This window comes from Nerophis ophidion, linkage group LG07 (assembly GCF_033978795.1).
Source record: "Nerophis ophidion isolate RoL-2023_Sa linkage group LG07, RoL_Noph_v1.0, whole genome shotgun sequence".
In the NCBI taxonomy this organism is placed as follows: Eukaryota; Metazoa; Chordata; class Actinopteri; order Syngnathiformes; family Syngnathidae; genus Nerophis; species Nerophis ophidion.
Genome location: NC_084617.1, coordinates 14,301,931 through 14,321,142, shown reverse-complemented (window position 1 = coordinate 14,321,142; position 19,212 = coordinate 14,301,931). Strand labels below are relative to the sequence as shown.

Here is a 19,212-nt window from a genome sequence, read left to right as displayed (position 1 = left end):
AACTCATGTCTTGGTGCTGGAGAATTGGACCCTCATTTAGAAGGGATTAGGGAAATACGGTATAGTACCGCGATACTAATGAATCACTTTCAGTGCTATACCGCCTCTAAAAAGTACCGTCGATATTACTATGACCACGTGGATATTTTTTTGGCATCACATCTTTTGTTTTTTTTGTAAAAAAATGTTCACAGGGGAGTACATCACTGAAAAAAGGTTGAAACCACTGATACATTATACTGTAATTGTGTTCATGTTCGAAAAAAGCTAAAGAAAGAAAGAAAGAAGTGGCCCCCATTGATGGCGCCTGAACAGGGTTTTTTTTTTTTTTTTTGGTCTATCTAAGTTGCGCTTCTTCTTTTCTGACGAGCTCTCGTTTCTGCTCACCCACCCACCACACACACACTTTTTGATTTGGCCCAGCCCCTTACAGGTCCTCACCGGCAGGATTTAGCACGGGGTAAATTTGGGTGGTGTGCGTTAACACTTTTAACCTTGAATGAGGTGCTCCTAACCTGCTCCAACCCTCTTGGAAAAAATATTTACCCCGGAGGCTAATTCAGTCCAGGCCACTCATGTTACCGCCTCCTTCTGTAGCAAAGGAAAGAGAGAGCAGAGGGACTCGTTGAGGAATATGGACCAAGACAGGAGGAGGGGGGGAAGGCTGATTTTTGTTTAGAAGGCGGAGACCCGCGGCAGCATTAAGCTTTGGGACGACAGGATTGGGGTTTCTGTGACCATGCACTTCCACAGCATTGGTCAGCGACAACACCAAGGTTTGACATAAAAGAACACAAGTTGGAGAAGAGGAAGTTGGATGAGATCAAGGGCTGAGGGAGGGGTTAAAGCCGAGGGACAAGCAGAACATGATCGCACATGGATAATACCCGTCAGGAGGTGTGTTAGCCCTGAAACTCGAGCGCCGGTGGCAAAAGAGGACGGAGGCAAAGAGGCCGGGAGCATGAGTTCGGGCTTCTCCTTCATGATTACGCTCCTCTGCGTGGGGAGCCTGCTGTCCACCCTCACCTGGTTCATGGTTGACGATGACAGGTACGTGTGCTCATTCTTTACTCGCTGCCTTACAACTCCACTGACAGTCCTCGAAAAATGGGTTGAGATCTCATGCCAGCGCATGGGTCACTAGCATTTGACAGAACCGAACCCATCTCGTCGGGTTTGGTTTGGCCCTTGTTGTTAATCTCGCCAATCGTCCACAGAATAAACTCATTATATCCACCTAAAAACTATTTGTTTTTGTTTTTTAAATGATTGATTTAAACCTGTATTAGTAGATTGCACAGTTCAGTACATATTCCGCACAATTGACCACTAAATGGTAACACCCGAATAAGCTTTTAGATAGATAGATAGATAGATAGATAGATAGATAGATAGATAGATAGATAGATAGATAGATAGATAGATAGATAGATAGTATTTTATTGATTCCTTCAGGAAAATTAAAATTCCAGCAGCAGTGTACAGAGTTGAGATCAATTTAAAAAAAAAAAAGTCAAAAGTAAATAATGGGAGTTTAAATGGAAACAAAATAGAAAAATATTACAATAAGAATAAAAAATAAAAAGCAACAATATGAATAAAAATATAACAGTAAAATAAGAATATAACAAGATATATGTATATATATATATATATATATATATATACACATACTTATATATATATATATACATATAAATACATATATATATATTCATATATGTATACATACATACATATAAATACATATATACATATATATACACACATATACATACATATATATATATATACAAACATATATTTACATATATATACACAAAAACATATATACGTATATATATATACATACACATATATATATGCACACACACATATATGTGGATATATATAAATATATGTGTATATATATATGCGTATATAAATATATATATATATAAATATATATATACATACATACATACATATATATATGCGTATATAAAGCTGAGATAGGCGCCAGCGCCCCCCGCGACCCCAAAAAAGGGAATAAGCGGTAGAAAATGGATGGATGGATATATGCGTATATAAATATATATATATATAAATATATATATACATACATACATACGTATATATATATATATGCGTAGATAAATATGTATATATATGCGTATATATATATATATATATCTATATATATATACATACATACATACATACATACATATACATATTTATATATATATATATATATATATATATATATATATATATATATATATATATATATATATATATATATATATATATATACATCCCGAATTCGGAGGTCTCAAGGGTATGAATTAAATATCTCCACCATGCCTTGTTTTTCAACTTTTGGGACTGATGGGGATCTCAAATACACAAAAACAGGTACCAAAAAAGTAAGAAAAGTAGGTTGTGCATAATAGGATCACAACTTAAGAGCTATTTTGAGGCTTGGAAATAATTTCTAAAAAGTCAAATATAATTTCTAATCTTCTTTAAAAAAAAACATTTACTTATGCTGAATTCTACAGCTAACAAAAACACAAAAGAACAAAATGTGAAATTAAGTGCTCTGGTTTAAAGGGGAACATTATCACAATTTCAAAAGGGTTAAAAACAATAAAAATCAGTTCCCAGTGGCTTGTTATATTTTTCGAAGTTTTTTTCAAAATTTTACACCTCCCGGAATATCTCTAAAAAAAGCTTTAAAGTTCTTGATTTTCGCTATTTGCGATGCGACCCATTTCCCTGTGACGTCATACAGGGCTGCCAATACAAACAAAATGGCGGTTACCACAGCAAGATATAGAGACATTAGCTCGGATTCAGACTCGGATTTCAGCGGCTTAAGCGATTCAACAGATTACGCATGTATTGAAACAGATGGTCGGAGTATGGAGGCAGATAGCGAAAACTAAATTGAAGAAGAAATTGAAGCTATTGAGCGAATAGCTATTGACGCTATTCGGCCATAGCATGGGTGTACCCAATAAAGTGGCCCATAGCATGGCTGCCTTATTAGCATCGCCGGTAAAATGTGCGGACCAAACGATCAGGAATTTCGCATCTTGTGACACTGGAGCAACTTAAATCCATCGATTGGTAAGTGTTTGTTTCGCATTAAATGTGGGTATCTAGTTTCAAATGTACATACAGCTAGCGTAAATAGCATGTTAGCATCGATTAGCGTAGCATGTTAGCATCGATTAGCTAGCAGCCATGCCGTGACCAAATATGTCTCATTACCACATAAGTCAACAACATCAAGAAAACTCACCTTTGTGATTTCATTGACTTAATTGTTGCAAATGCATCTGCAGGTTATCCATACATCTCTGTGCCGTGTCTGTCTTAGCATCGCCGGTAAAATGTGCAGACACTCTGGCACAATCAATGGGGGTCTGGCGGCAGATTTCTTGCCAGTGGTGCAACTTGAATCCCTCCCTGTGAGTTTTGTTACACCCTCCGACAACACACCGACGAGGCGTGATGTTCTCAAGGTTCCAAAAAATAGTCGAAAAAACGGAAAATAACAAAGCTGAGACCCGGTGTTTGTAATGTGAAAATGAAAATGGCGGCTGTATTAACTCGGTGACGTCACGTTCTGATGTCATCGCTAAAAGATCGATAAACAGAAAGGCGTTTAATTTGCCAAAATTCACCCATTTAGAGTTCGGAAATCGGTTAAAAAAAATACAGTCTTTTTTCTGCAACATCAAGGTATATATTGACGCTTGCATAGGTTTGGTGATAATGTTCCCCTTTAAGAGGACAAGTTTAAACGTCAGCAGCAACATGAAAATAATTGACCTTTAACAATGTTTTTATAAGTAAACATTATCATAAAACACACACAAAGATTTTAGCCAGGAACACCAACCATGATGCTATGTGACAGGCTGTGTTCTGAAAATATATTTTTTTTTTAAGTCATTCATTATAGTTACTCCTTACTTGACCAAAAATTTTATTTAATTACAAAGGGAACTAAATTGGCCCTAGTGTGTGAATGTGAGTGTGAATGTTGTCTGTCTATCTGTGTTGGCCCTGCGATGAGGTGGCGACTTGTCCAGGGTGTACCCCGCCTTCCGCCCGATTGTAGCTGAGATAGGCGCCAGCGCCCCCCGCGACCCCGAAAGGGAATAAGCGGTAGAAAATGGATGGATGGATGGACAAAGGGAATTACTCTTTAATAGATGTAATTAACCACTCGAGGAAAGTAGTTATTGTGTTGAAAAATAAACTTGAAATATCTGGTATAATGCAGTTGAGATAAGTTTCATAATGATTTATATACATGACAGCAGTGTGTGTGATTAAGCGTATGCCCCCCCTCACTCACACACACACACACACACACACACACACACACACACAACTCTCAGCGTGAATGATCAACACTTCCGCGACACTTTTTCAATGCTTTTGCTTAAAATTTATTTCAAACATGTTATACAGATGAGCCAAAATTTTACTGTAGTTTTATCAAATTCGGAAGGATTTTTTTTTAGGAGCTAAACGCAATGAAAGGGTTGAAATTCCTTTTCACACATTTGAGACAGGTGGGTTTTTTTAAGTCACACGGCCTATTTTTTGGCGCATTTGCGATTACATTTTTGGCCGTATACCCCAACCAGATTAAGAAACAGTATAAGATCATGCTGTACACAAAGTACAAAGACGACGAAGTGTTGAAGTGACTGATATATCAAACACTGAATAGTTGTCAAACACTGAATATATATATATATACTGTATATAATATTATTTTTTATTTTTTTAACTTGGGACTTCGGGCCGCATTTTGGATGCTGGTGGGCCGTATCCAGCCTGCGGGCCGTAGTTTAGGTACCCTTCCTTTAAATAGTGGGGATTGAACAAATTATTTTTAACAGGTGGTGTAAAATGTTTCTGAAAAACAGAAAAAAGTATCAGAAGTGTGTTCATGTTTTGTATAAGTTTGAACATTGTCCTTATTTTAGCGTGGACTATGGCTTTTTTTTTTTAGGGGTAACGTCCATCAGTCTTTAGTAGGGGTGTCAAACGTACGGCCTGAGGGCCTGATCAGGCCTGCGAACAGGTTTTCTCCGTTTGCTAAGTATAAAAATTAACCTGAAAATTTTAATGAAAGAAATAGCTGTTTTAAATGTGTCGACTGGATGTCACAATAGCACATTTTTTGTATCTTTGTAGATGTTGCTACATATGTACAAAATAAACCACATGATTAATTATGATTGATTATCATGATTTACCATGAATTAATTAACGTGGACCCCGACTTGAACGAGTTGAAAAGTGTATTCGGGTGTTACCATTTATTGGTCAATTGTACGGAATATGTACTGTACTATTAAAAGTTTCAATCCATCAATCATTCAATGATGTTAGTACATCAGTCGAGGAAAATAATCAAACTAAATAAATAATTAGATTTTTAAATATTTTTTTTATCTTGATATATTGAAAATTACCATCAGTGAGTTGAACATTTTCACATAATTTATTCAGAAAATATAAATAACGACAAGTATAAATACCGCAATAAGTAATTGTAAAAAAAAACCCTAACAACATTATGAACTTTTTTTATTTAAAAACACAGAAAACAATCTGAAGTTGTCTTTACTTTTAAGTTATCGTGCTGTGATTTTACCAGTCCGGCCCACTTGGGAGTAGATTTTTCTCCATGTGGCCCCCATCTAAAATGAGTTTGACACCCCCGTGTCTATTGTCTATAGCAGTGGTTCTCAAATGGGATTACGCGTACCCCTGGGGGTACTTGAAGGTATGCCAAGGGTTACGTGAGATTGTTAAAAAAAAGATTCTAAAACTAGCAACAATTAGAAAATCCTTTATAAATATATTTATTGAATAATATTTCAACAAAATATGAATGTAAGTTCATAAACTGTGAAAAGAAATGCATCAATGCAATATTCAGTGTTGACAGCTGGATTTTTTGTGGACATGTTCCATAAATATTGATGTTAAAGATTTTTTTTTCTGAACAAATGTTTAGAATTAAGTTCATGAATCCAGATGGATCTCTATTACAATCCACAAAGAGGGCACTTTAAGTTGATGATTACTTCTATGTGTAGAAATATTTATTCATAATTGAATCACTTGTTTATTTCTCAACAAGTTTTGAGTTATTTTTATATATATTTTTGCAAATAATTCACTCACACAATGGTGGAGAACAAACTTGACGAATGAAAAACTAAAGACTAGCACTAAGGCTATAAACGATAAAACATGAAACAAAAACTTGCACTGTGGCATAAATAAAAACTTACGTGGCATGGACAAAAAGAATGAACAGCATGGTATGGCATGAAGGGGGTTGAGGAATACGGGCAGTTGCCAGGTCGAGTACCTGGTAACTGTGGCTAAAGCAATAGCTATGATAATTAACAACAGGTGTGAGAGCTGAGGACAGGGGCGTGACATGCGGGCAAGGTGAAAATCAATCAGTAGCTATGGTGAGAAAACAAGCAAGGAAGTGCAAACATAGGAACCGATTTTCCAAAAAACAAAACCAAACATTACAAAAACGAAACATGAACTCATGGGCGTGACAGCTCTTGGTTTCAAAAAGGTTGGTGACCCCTGCCGTATATGTTACTGTCACATATGCATGTACAGTAGATGGCAGTATTGTCCTGTTTAAGAGTGTCACAACATTGCTGTTAACGGCAGACGAACTGCTTTACGGTAGATGAAAACGTGACTGCTGTTGTTGTGTGTTGTTACTGCACTGGGAGGACGTTAATGAAACTGCGTAACAATAAACCCGCATAAGAAACCAAAAACCCGCCCTCGATCATTCTACAGTTATAACATCATTGGGCAGGCTCGCTGTTTATATTGTGGGAAAGCTGACGTGAAAACAGACTGTCGACACGTCACTCAGGTCCGCATGGAGCTGGAGGGGGTGTGGCCTCCAGCTCCGCCTGAATTTCGGGAGATTTTCGGGAGAAAATTTGTCCCGGGAGGTTTTAGGGAGAGGCGCTGAATTTTGGGAGTCTCCCGAAAAAACCGGGAGGGTTGGCAAGTATATAGACCAGTGGTCCACTGGTCTATAGTTACAACAAGCTATAGAGAAATTCCGCTTTAAGCTGACTTTATGCCATTAGTTCTTTTATCTATTACATTTGATATTTTTATCAATTCTGAAATGTAATCTTTAATCATGTAACTAACTATAACTACTAATCATTGTTTGTCTTTGGTACACTAATGTGTAGATTTTAGGCCAATGGTTCTTTGTTTTATATTTGCAGAAATATATATATATATATATATATATATATATATATATATATATATATATACACACATATATAATATTATATACACACATATATATATATATTGCTCTTTTTATCTTTGGTATGAACATTGTTATGTAAACTCAAAGTAATTTTTTCTTTTTTGGTTCTTTGTTGTTGCTATTTTTGTATTACAACATTTGATTATTTGGTCATGTTGTACTGCATTGTAATCTTTTGTTTTGTGATTGTGTGATGTTTTTTCCCGGACCGCAGGAATAATAGTCTCCACTGCGGTGTAGACTAATGGGGATCCTTAATAAACTAAACTAGGGGAAATGAAATCTGACTGTAAAATCAGTGTGTGTAATTGATGTTGTCTCACTCTGCAGCACGGTGACGTCTTACAAACCACCCCCACAAAAGAAAGATTCCCCAAATCCTTCTTCACTTTGTAAAGGCTGCAAGTGAGTACAAACATGCAATTTGCGTTTTTGTTCGCCAAGTCATTATTTCAAGACACGCTTTTCTTTGTATGCATAGGGAACTGATTGACAACGTCCTGAAGCGCCACAGTAAAACCTGGAAAAAGAACGAGAAGAATTACCAAAAATTTATGTAAGTGGTAAACCAGACGACTCACAGTGAAGTGTCGGGGGAACTTTCAGCATGTGTGTCTTTATTCATGCTTGAACAATACACCAGCCTTCAGCTAGGTGGCAGCAGACTTCAAACTAATCAACGGGTTGCCCGCTCAGCCCAGTAGAAGTACTGTACATGGCCTGCACACGCCCGAAGCTCCCTCGCCCGACCACATATTCACACTTATTGAGAGTCGAAAATGCTAGCCAGTAGGCTAAAAGTCTAAAATTCTGAAAATATTTCTGTCCCCTAGTGGGGGCATGACAGAAAATAATTGGTAACCACTACCGTTGTAAAAGTGTGTGTGTGTTCTGCAGCTCCGAGGTGAGCAGCTCGTGCCGTGTCGACAAGGCCATCATCACGCAGGATAACACCCCCGTGGGTACGAAGATTTCCTATGATGGGGAAAAGTCCAGGATGCTCCAGATCAAACCCAACATTTTCAAAACATTTATAAAGGTATGACCACACACCGATGATATAGGGTAGTATTACATTGTAGAAAAAAATCATCTTATTAACAGAAGCTTGGTGGAGTGGACGTGGTGTGGGTGGGATTGACAGGCAAGCTTGGGGGCAGTCGGACTGGTGCTGGGTGGGTTTGGGTGCCTGTTGCGTGCTGGGCTGCGGGTCGTTTCTTCCCATTCCAGGGGGGCTGCATGACGTTTGCCCTTCTGGGGCAGTCCCAGAGGTGTGGTAGGCGGAGCGTTGTGGTGTTTGGTTAGCATGGGCCGATGGTCAATGGCTTGGTTGGCACGGCAGTGGGTGGGGGTTGGGGTCGGTGGGGTGGCGACCTTGGTGGTCGCCCTGTGTGCGTGTTGTTGCCGATTGCGAGATCGGTGGCTCTTTTGCTTCGGTTTCGGCGACAGCAACCGTTGTGGAGCTACAGGCGGTTGGCGTTGCTGTGTTGGGTTGTAGTGGTCATGGGGCTCTGGATTGTGGCCCTGGACTGATGGATATGTGGGGGTCAACTGGCGTTGGTTCGCTATCTAGCTTGGGTGCCGGCATGTGGGCAGGATGCGTGGTTCCCCATTCTGGGCTTGTGTGAACGCATTGCTGTCTGGGCAGTTCAGGTGGAACATTGGGGCTGTGTCAGTTTTTGCGCAGGGTTGTTGGTGTGGACTCCGCAGAGCGGAGTGCGGGCTTTGTTCGGCAAAGAGGGGAATCGCGTGGGCTGGCTGTCGAGCGGCTGTTCGCCCGGTTTGCATTTGTTCGGGAAGGTACTGAAACGTTTGCAGATTGAAGTAGGAAAGGTTAGACATGTTCGGACGCGAGGAAGGGGATTGTGTGGCTCTTTTGGGACCATGACGGTGTTTGGTGTTTCCTCTGGGACATTGTGTTGTGTGGCTTTTTCTTTTGGTTAAAAGGAGAGGTGCAGTAGTTGAGAGATTTTGTCGTGTGTATGGTTACTTTTTGGGTGCATTGAGTGATGCCGCATTAATAGTGATGGCCGCGATTGTTTCGGTCGCAGTAACTTTGTCTGGTCATTTTGCGTTTTGTTTTTGTTATGTGTATTTGGGGGGCCCTCGGCAGGCGGCAGGGCCCATTTCGTTGCTTTTGAATGTGGGGTTATTTTTTAGTTACGGGACTAAGCTTGCCTCGGGGCACCTGAAGGATTCTATATTGTGGGGGTCGGCCTCTTGGCCATATGTCTCAGTTGCCTCCTGCATGGGTTTGGGGGAATTTGGGGGCTGTGTCTGGGATCACAGCTTCTCCCAGTTACAGAAACACCTTTAGGACTTTTAGGGATTGGCCTGCAGAGAGGCGGGACTGGGTGACAAGGATGCCTCTATGGGGGCTCCAGTCCTCCTAACTTGTCCCCTGCTCGTCCATCCCTTAATTTTAATCTGCATGTTAGACACTTACAGTTCAGGGGGGACTCACCATGCTCTTGTAGTCCCCCAATTTGAACCGCATCATTAGTTTCTACCCGCATACATAATTTCCCTCACGCTACAGCACACACATCAATAGGGACTGGAGGTCAGCTGTAATGGCTGACCTCTTAGTTTTAACTACACAATAGACACCCTGGCAGCTTTATACATCCCCACAAGGGATGGGGTTGGGGTGCAGTGTGCCCCGCATCGCGTCCTCGACCGGCACGGGCTACGTGGACTGCTGTTTGGTGGCCTGGCAATCACATGCCGAGACCTCGCTGATGAGAGGGAGAGGGGTACTGTCTGTGGGTGGAGTTTTGTGCTTGGCTGAGATCACAGCCAGGGGCAATGGGGTTGGTTATGTCATTGTTGGGGAGGCACTGGGGAACTCTCATGTAAACGTGGCCAGGGCAATGGCTTTGAATGGCTGGATGGAGTTGGAGGAGTCGTGTCCGGGGTGGCCGCAGTTGTCGTTGTGGTGGGTATTTGGTGTACCCATGGGGTGGTTGTGCACAAGTTGGTGTTCTTTAGTTGGGCTGTGGGAATTTATATATATTTTATATATATATATATATATATATATATATATATATATATATATATATATATATATAAGGGGTGTGCATCTCTACCGATTCAATATGAAATCAAAGAATCTGGAGACATGAGTTATGATATGATTCACTAACAATGCTTTTTAAAACATTACGATTCTACGCAATTCGATGCAGATGAAAGCTTTGCATGGTGAACATTTTTTTTATGTAACGTGTATCATGTCAGAACAATGTCACATGTTTACTTTTTGTAATGGACACACAAAACAGGTGGTGCCTGCATTAATTATGAGCAAATAGTAGAAGTATCAACTTCAATGCATTGTAAACCACATACTTAAAGAAAAGAAGATGTAAACAAAACACTTTTTGGTAAAGCTACCAGGTATTTAATATTGTTTGCTCAGGTAGCAACAATTAAATACAGAGAAAAACAAGCTGCACATCAAGTAGAGGTCTTATAACACCACAGTAAGACAAGTGTAAGACACAATTAAGTGCTACCACGTAAACTAAACATCAGTTTCAGTGTAGAAGCTCAAATACTTAATTTATTAAAAATGGCCGTACTTTAAAAGTTAAAAAAGTTAAAGTACCAAGGATTGTCACACACACGCTAGGTGTGGCAAAATTATTCTCTGAATTTGACCCATCACCCTTGATCACCCCCTGGGAGCTGAGGAGAGCAGTGGGCAGCAGCGGTGCCGCGCTCAGGAATCATTTATGGTGATTTAACCCCCAATTCCAACCCTTAATGCTGAGTGCCAAGCAGGGAGATAATGGGTCCCATTTTTATAGTCTTTGGTATCACTCAGCTGGGATTTGAACCCACGACCTACCCATTTCAGGGCGGACACTCCAACAAACCAATCTTTTTTCTTTTTATTCATCCAAACGTTAACCACAATTTAAGATTTTATATTTGGGGGGCGCATTGTTTGTAAGCTCCTTATGTGCTGCCCGACATGTTGCCGTGTCCTTATATTTCGGAGTAGATATACAAGCAACTGATTTGTGACTTTCCAACCGATTTATAGATCGATCCAGCGGCTCGCTAAACGATGTATTCATATCTCTAAAGTTATAATTGATTATTGGTTTGTACCATTTTTTTTTACATCCTTATCTAATATATGTGTGTGTGTGTGTGTGTGTGTCTGTATGTGTATATATGTATGTATATATATGTATGTGTATATATGTATGTATATGTGTGCATGTATATATATATATATATATATATATATGTGTGTGCATGTATATATGTATGTGTGTATATGTATATATATATATATATATATATATATATATATATATATATATATATTTGTACCATAACAATCTATTAGGTTAATATAGGCCGCTCCTCTTTCTTACCCTCCATTCATCTGCTTTCTTTTGTAATTCAGGTATTAAGTACACTTGTGAATTTTTGCAGGTACTTTTAACTTGAACTTTTTTCTGAAGAAATTGTATTGTTGATAATAGAGGTAAATATTACTATTATTCATTATCAATAGTGTTGTTTCTAATGGTATTTGTATTCTTCTCTTTGTAGAGCAATAATGTTAATTGTCATTTTCTGTATTATTAATATCTACTTCAGTAACTGGTTCTTTGCTATAATTTTTTGTATCATATTTTCACATATCGTGTTTACGGATGTTGTTCTGTTGTTTTTGTGTATATGTCTTATCCCCTCTTGTCGTTGCAAGAAGTTCCGTACGGCAGATACAGTATGTGACTCTACAATATGATTTGCCTGAGTGGGCTGGACATGACATGTTCAAAAAAATGAATGGAGGTTAAAGTTAACTCATTATTATTGCAATAACTTTGACAGCCCTACTTTATACATGTTTTATTTATACTATAACATGTACAGTATATTTAATTACTACCAAAAATGGCAATTTGTGTCATTAACTAACTATAATAATATAACAATTACAATTCATTTTAAAATAAAAATTTGCGATAGGTGATATTGTTATTGGTCCTAGGAATAATTTTCGGTGTGTTTAGATGTGGATGCATGAAAAAAAACATGTCGACTTTGCATTCCAGGAGCATCCGTTCTCCAACCAGACGTTTGACACGTGCGCCGTGGTCGGCAACGGCGGCATCCTGATGGACAGCGGCTGCGGGAAAATGATCGACTCGGCTCAGTTTGTGATGAGGTAAGGCTGCCCGGTCTACAGGGAGGTCATCATTATTATAATCATTAAGGAAGTGGTTGTTATCGTGCTTTTGCTGGCTTAGGTGCAATCTGCCGCCTTTGAACGACGAGTACGGGAAAGACGTGGGCGCCAAGACGGACCTTGTGACGGCCAACCCGAGCATCCTCAAAGAAAAGTGAGCTCACTCATTTCATTTTGTGTCATTCACTAATGCTATTAGAAATAATAATAAACATAAATACTATCAGAATAAAATATGATTTATTTAACTGTATTTTGCACCCGCTCACTCAAATGGACAACTATCTGTGGGAATCTCTAAGATCAAACAGTAAAGAAATTTTCAAAACATTTTTTTTCATATTTCTAAACTATTTCATTTACAGAAAATACAGATAGTAAACAGGTAAACAGATCAGGGATTGCTTTGAGTAACATTTAAAAACATACAGCATGACAATAAATGAGCCACTTTTTGTTAAAATATTGAGTTTTCTGTGTCTTTGAAAGTGCGTAATTTTACATTCGTCAACTTAAATTTTAAAATTGTGTTCATTTAATGGCTATGGATTCTTCATGTTTTACTAGACAGTTAAATAGCAAGACTATGGTAATGCTAGATTGTAGTGTAGGTTTAAAAAAAAAAAAGGCATCAAATGTCGCTCAGTACTGTAATACACAGAATCTATTCCCCTTTTTAGCCATTGGTTGGGGCAGTGACCCACCAGAACCAGCTGTGTTGAAAAAAGTACATATGATTACGCGAATTTAGTATACAGTGTTTCCCCTTAATGTAATTGAATGTGGCGCGCCACCACAGCATTATCATTACCGCCACACCTTGAAATATATATATTTTTTTACTTGAAAACAAATCAAAGTAATATAATCACACAAAGTCTGTCACTATTTTTAACTTTCATTACCAATCTTATTATAACAAAAGGCACAATCCCAACAGGTTTTTACCTCACGTGCAAACACTTTCGTTTGGTGAGTCCGCACTTCACCGGACACACAAAAACACTTTCTCATTCTTTACCAATCGCCTTTCAGGCACTGACGGTGTGTTTGGAAACATGGGAAAAACTGGCATCATATCTAAACCACACAAACATAAATTGTTGACATTAGCTGGTCGTTATAGTATGAACTGGTATATATATGTGTGTGTGTATATATATATATATATATATAGACATATATGTGTGTGTACAAATATATATATATATGTGTGTATGTATATATAGTACATATATACATACACACACATATATATATATATATACACACACACACACACATATATATATTTAGAGAGACATACATACATACATACATACATATATATATATATACACACACACATATATATATATACACATACACATATATATATATATATATATATATATACAAACATATATATATATATATATATATATATATATATATATATATATGGGTATATATAGATATATACATACATTTATACTGTATATACATATATATACATACTACTGTATATATACACACACATATATATATATATATATATATATATATATATATATATATATATATATATATATAGCCTATTATTTGTGCACTACTTTGATGTACCGAAATATTGACCACCGAAAAATGACTTTGATCACAAAAAATGTAAAGAAAACGCACGTCATTACGACAAAGTTTTCAGTATGTCTGCGATGTGGACGTAATTATTTATATATATTTGAGATATACTTGCGGACAGCCATCTACAAAATGTGCAAATATTAGGAGGACAGTGGCGGCTTTTAAGGAGAGAAAGTCCAACAACAGCAACAGCGCTGTGCTCGTTCGTTATAGCTCGCTTCTTTCGTCAATGACTATGAGGGACAGAAGTAGTCTCTAAACATGAGTACATTTTATAATAACACCAGAAAAAGTGCTAGATTTGTTGCAAGGTGTTTCTAATTAAAAAAAAAAAAAGTCATTAAAAGTCTGTTAACACTTGAATGAATCTCAACAAAGTACAAAGTACAAAAAGCAGCAACAATTCATAATATGGCAAAACCATAAAAAAACACGTTAATAGTAAGTAATGATAACAGATTTATTTTAGATTTGTGTACACATTTGTTGATCCTTTTTAAAGAAAATCCTATCATTATATGAAATTAGGCAAATTATTTGATGGCGTCATGGTGACGATGCCCCCACCACCTCATGTATCTTGGCAGTTTAGGGGAAACCCTGTTACAGTTCAAAGAAAAAGCAGATAGGGCTGTTTTGAACATAAAAAAATGTTGTGCATGTCAGGCTGTAATACGCGTCATACGTCACAAACTGTCACCGAGAGAGGATGCGGGCCCAAAAACTCTGGTCTAGTTCCCACAGTTTTGAGTACAATTTGCGCTTATCTTACCAAATATTGTGTGGAAGCTCTCTTCCAGTGGGTCCTCCACACCACCAAGCATTGTCATCCGAACCCGTTTCATGGTTACAATAGACTTTTATTCTTTCAATCATGTGCTCAGGTGGCTTTCCAGCAGTTGTCTCTTGCTCTCGCTCCAGCTCCCACAATGTCTCTCCTCCTGCTTGCTGCTTTTACAGAGCGACAGGTGATTAGATAACAAGGCCCAGGTGGACCATCTAGGCACTTGTTGCCTACTTCGAGGCCGATCCTGGCACACCCTGCTTCGCTGCAGGGCCACAGGCCACGCCCCCTCCACATATTGAAATAACAGCTAACAGCAAGATAGATTGCTAACATCTCTAAGGCACAGATTTGCTATAAAAAGCGAAATGAAGGCAGGTAGTTAAGTAGCTAAAATGATGGCTCAAAGCGGTTGCCTAGCAACCTGACGCCGTACAGCGATTAGGCCGCGACAGTTTGGACAGATTTTAAGCAATTCTGATCATCCATCCATCTTCTTCCGCTTATCCGAGGTCGGGTCGCAGGGGCAGCAGCCTAAGCAGGGAAGCCCAGACTTCCCTCTCCCCAGCCACTTTGTCCAGCTCTTCCCGGGGGATCCCGAAGTGTTCCCAGGCCAGCCGGGAGACATAGTCTTCCCAACGTGTCCTGGGTCTTCCCCATGGCCTCCTACCGGATGGACGTGCCCTAAACACCTCCCTAGGGAGGCGTTCGGGTGGCATCCTGACCAGATGCCCGAGCCACCTCATCTGGCTCCTCTCGATGTGGAGGAGCAGCGGCTTTACTTTGATCTGGATGGCAGAGCTTCTCACCCTATCTCTAAGCGAGAGCCCCCCCACCCGGCGGAGGAAGCTCATTTTGGACGCTTGTACCCGTGATCTTATCCTTTGGGTCATGACCCAAAACTCATGACTATAGGTGAGGATGGGAACGTAGATCGACCGGTAAATTGAGAGCTTTGCCTTCCGGCTCAGCTCCTTCTTCACCACAACGGATCGGTACGTCTGCATTACTGAAGACGCCGCACCGATCCGCCTGTCGATCTCACAATCCACTCTTCCCCCACTTGTGAACAAGACTCCTAGGTACTTGAACTCCTCCACTTGGGGCAGGGTCTCCTCCCCAACCCGGAGATGGCACGCCATCCTTTTCCGGGCGAGAACCATGGACTCGGACTTGGAGGTGCTGATTCTCATTCCGGTCGCTTCACACTCTGCTGCGAACCGATCCAGTTAGAGCTGAAGATCCCGGCCAGATAAAGCCATCAGGAACACATCATCTGCAAAAAGCAGAGACTTAATCCCGCGGCCACCAAACCGGAACCCCTCAACGCCTTGACTGCGCCTAGAAATTCTGTCCATAAAAGTTATGAACAGAATCGGTGACAAAGGACAGCCTTGGCGGAGTCCAACCCTCACTTGAAAAGTGTCCGACTTACTGCCAGCAATGCGGACCAAACTGACACTGATCATACAGGGAGCGGAATGCCATAATCAGACAGTCCAATACCCCATACTCTCTGCGTATGGGGTATCGGAATAAATCTATTTTAATAAGGTCAAATAAAAATAAGGGAAACAAGAGAAGTATCCCACACTTCTATTTTGTAAAGTATCTGGGTATCTGCTTCAACAATATGATTTGCCTGAGTGGCTGGACAGGACAAAAAAAAAGAAAATAAATTGAAAAGACTTATGAACTTGTAACTTGTGTATGTTAAGTTTTGCTGCCTTACTGTTTATCAGTGCCATGCAAATTGTCCACCACACAGTCAAACGCTATGTTGTAGGCCATTGCTACCTGGCCTGACTGGTGATGTCCCTGCAGGTACGGCTCCCTGATGAACAATCGGCGCGAGTTTGCGGAAAGTCTTATGAGCTACGGAACGTCCTTCATCCTCCTACCCGCCTTCTCCTACGGCGCCAACACACCGCTCTCCCTGCGGGTGGCCTACACCGTTGAGGACTTTGCCAGCCCGGCACGTCCCATCTTCTTCAACCCGGACTACCTGCGTAACCTGTCCCAATTCTGGGCAGGACACGGCCTGAAATCGCGACGCCTTAGCACGGGCATCATGATGGCCAGCATGGCGCTGGGGGCGTGCTCCAACGTGCACCTGTACGGCTTCTGGCCATTCGCCAACCACCCGCACAGACTCTACGCGCTCACCAATCACTACTACGACGACAGGAAGGCCGACACCAAGTTCCACGCCATGCCGGAAGAGTTTGACATGCTGCTGAAGCTGCACAGTCAGGGCGTGCTGAGGCTTCACCTGGGAGACTGCCAAAGCGACCACAATTAGTCTGACTACTAAAGATTTTTTTAATTATTTATTATCCAGCTGGGAGTCTGAAGCTTTGAAACCAGAGGACCTTGTGAGGCCTTAGGGAGGTTTTATCTGTTATCAAGAAAGTGAATCTAACTTAATAATCAGAATGTTTGCTATAATTGTTTACATGCGACACAGACACCAGCAAAAATTTGTCATGAGACTGGTGATGGTTTTGGAAGACATTGTGCGCTCTTGTTCTCCCCACACATCACTGCCATTGTGGCGGCTTTGCACCTTACGACTAGGTTCACACTGCAGACAGATTTGTATTCGTCAAATCCAATATTTTTATAAGAGACGTCCGATGATATTGGACTGCCGATATTATCGGCCAAATGTTTTAAAATGTAATATTGGAAAATTATCGGAATCTGTTTCAAAAGGTAAAATTTATGACTTTTTAAAATGCCGCTGTACGGAGTGGTACACGGACGTAGGGAGAAGTACAGAGCAGTTGCGTCTCCCAGTCATACTTGCAAACCCTCACGATTTTCCCGGGAGACTCCCGAATTTCAATGCCCCTCCCGAAAATCTCCCGGAGCAACCATTCTCCCGAATTTCTCCCGATTTCTACCCAGAGAACAATATTGGGGGCGTGCCTTAAAGGCACTGCCTTTGCGTGCCGGCCCGGTCACGTAATATCTACAGCTTTTCACACACACAAGTGAATGCAAGGCATACTTGGTCAACAGCCATGAAGGTCACACTGAGGGTGGCCGTATAAACAACTTTCACACTGTCACAAATATGCGCCACACTGTGAATCCACACCAAACAAGAATGACAAACACATTTTGGGAGAACATCCACACCGTAACACAACATAAACACAACAGAAGAAATACCCAGAAACCGTTGACGCACTAACTCTTCCGGGATGCTACAATATATACCCCCCGCACCTCAACCCCACCCACCTCAACCTCCTCTTGCTCTCTCAGGGAGAGCAAGTCCCAAATTCCAAGCTGTTGTTTTGAGGCATGTTAAAAAAAATTATGCACTTTGTGACTTCAATAATAAATATGGCAGTGCCATGTTGGCATTTTTTCCCATAAATTGAGTTGATTTATTTTGGAAAACCTTGTTACATTGTTTATTGCATCCAGCGGGGCGTCACAACAAAATTAGGCATAATAATGTGTTAATCCCACGACTGTATATATCCGTATAGGTTGATATCGGAATCGGTAATTAAGAGTTGGACAATATCGGAATATCGGATATCGGCAAAAAAGCCATTATCGCACATCTCTAATTTTAATGTATTCGTTCATATTCACCCCAAAAAATTTATGTGATGGCAATCTGACCCCCCATGCAGAAATGACGTCATGATGTCACAACTGCTGCAGTCTTTACAGAAGTAAACATGGCTTCAATTCTAATAGACCTTAGCTGTGGCGCATTAACGACAATTTCAAGGATTGCATGCAATCAAAGTCAACATTTTCTTAACGGAATTATTACGTGTAAAAGATTAAGAAGGAAGAAGTTTTTGGGGATCGCAGTTTGCGGGACATTTCTTTCTATGTCAGGAGTGGTGGAATATTGACGCAAGATCCTAAAACATTATATTTTTGCCTGCTTTCTGCTCATTTTTCAATTATTTATTTGCAGCCATTCATTTTGGCAAAGAATTATGACGCCTATTACTATTTGATGTTAAAATGGTCGGATGAATGCTACTGCACTCGCATCGAATAGATATCTGACATAAAAAACGGCCTGATTGAGATTGGAAAAATTCGGAATTACACTGTTCACATTGACATAAGAGAATATGATACAGGTCGCAAAAAAATCAATATGGACCTGCAGTGTGAAGAAGGCCTTAGCTAATATATATATATATATATATATATATATATATATATACATACAAACATACACAAAAACTCATAAACTAT

At 39.8% G+C, this 19,212-nt stretch overlaps 1 protein-coding gene across 1 annotated transcript; it reads left to right on the top strand.

The window, feature by feature from the left end:
* The first annotated feature begins 443 nt into the window (after positions 1–443).
* LOC133555920 (alpha-2,8-sialyltransferase 8E-like) lies at positions 444–18,361 on the top strand. The gene is made up of 7 exons (XM_061905393.1): positions 444–1,050; positions 7,682–7,756; positions 7,833–7,907; positions 8,249–8,390; positions 12,436–12,548; positions 12,631–12,723; positions 16,798–18,361. The coding sequence occupies exons 1-7, from the start codon at positions 818–820 to the stop codon at positions 17,273–17,275; spliced, it is 1,209 nt and encodes a 402-aa protein (XP_061761377.1). The 5' UTR covers positions 444–817; the 3' UTR covers positions 17,276–18,361.
* Positions 18,362–19,212: the final 851 nt, after the last annotated feature.

Bases quoted from the DNA above. Each gene is read 5' to 3' on its own strand.
- LOC133555920 (XM_061905393.1), top strand. From the start codon at position 818: ATGAGATCAAGGGCTGAGGGAGGGGTTAAAGCCGAGGGACAAGCAGAA. The intron at 8,391-12,435 runs GTATGACCACAC...TTTGCATTCCAG, and splicing joins TTTTCAAAACATTTATAAAG to GAGCATCCGTTCTCCAACCA. The intron at 12,549-12,630 runs GTAAGGCTGCCC...TTGCTGGCTTAG, and splicing joins TCGGCTCAGTTTGTGATGAG to GTGCAATCTGCCGCCTTTGA.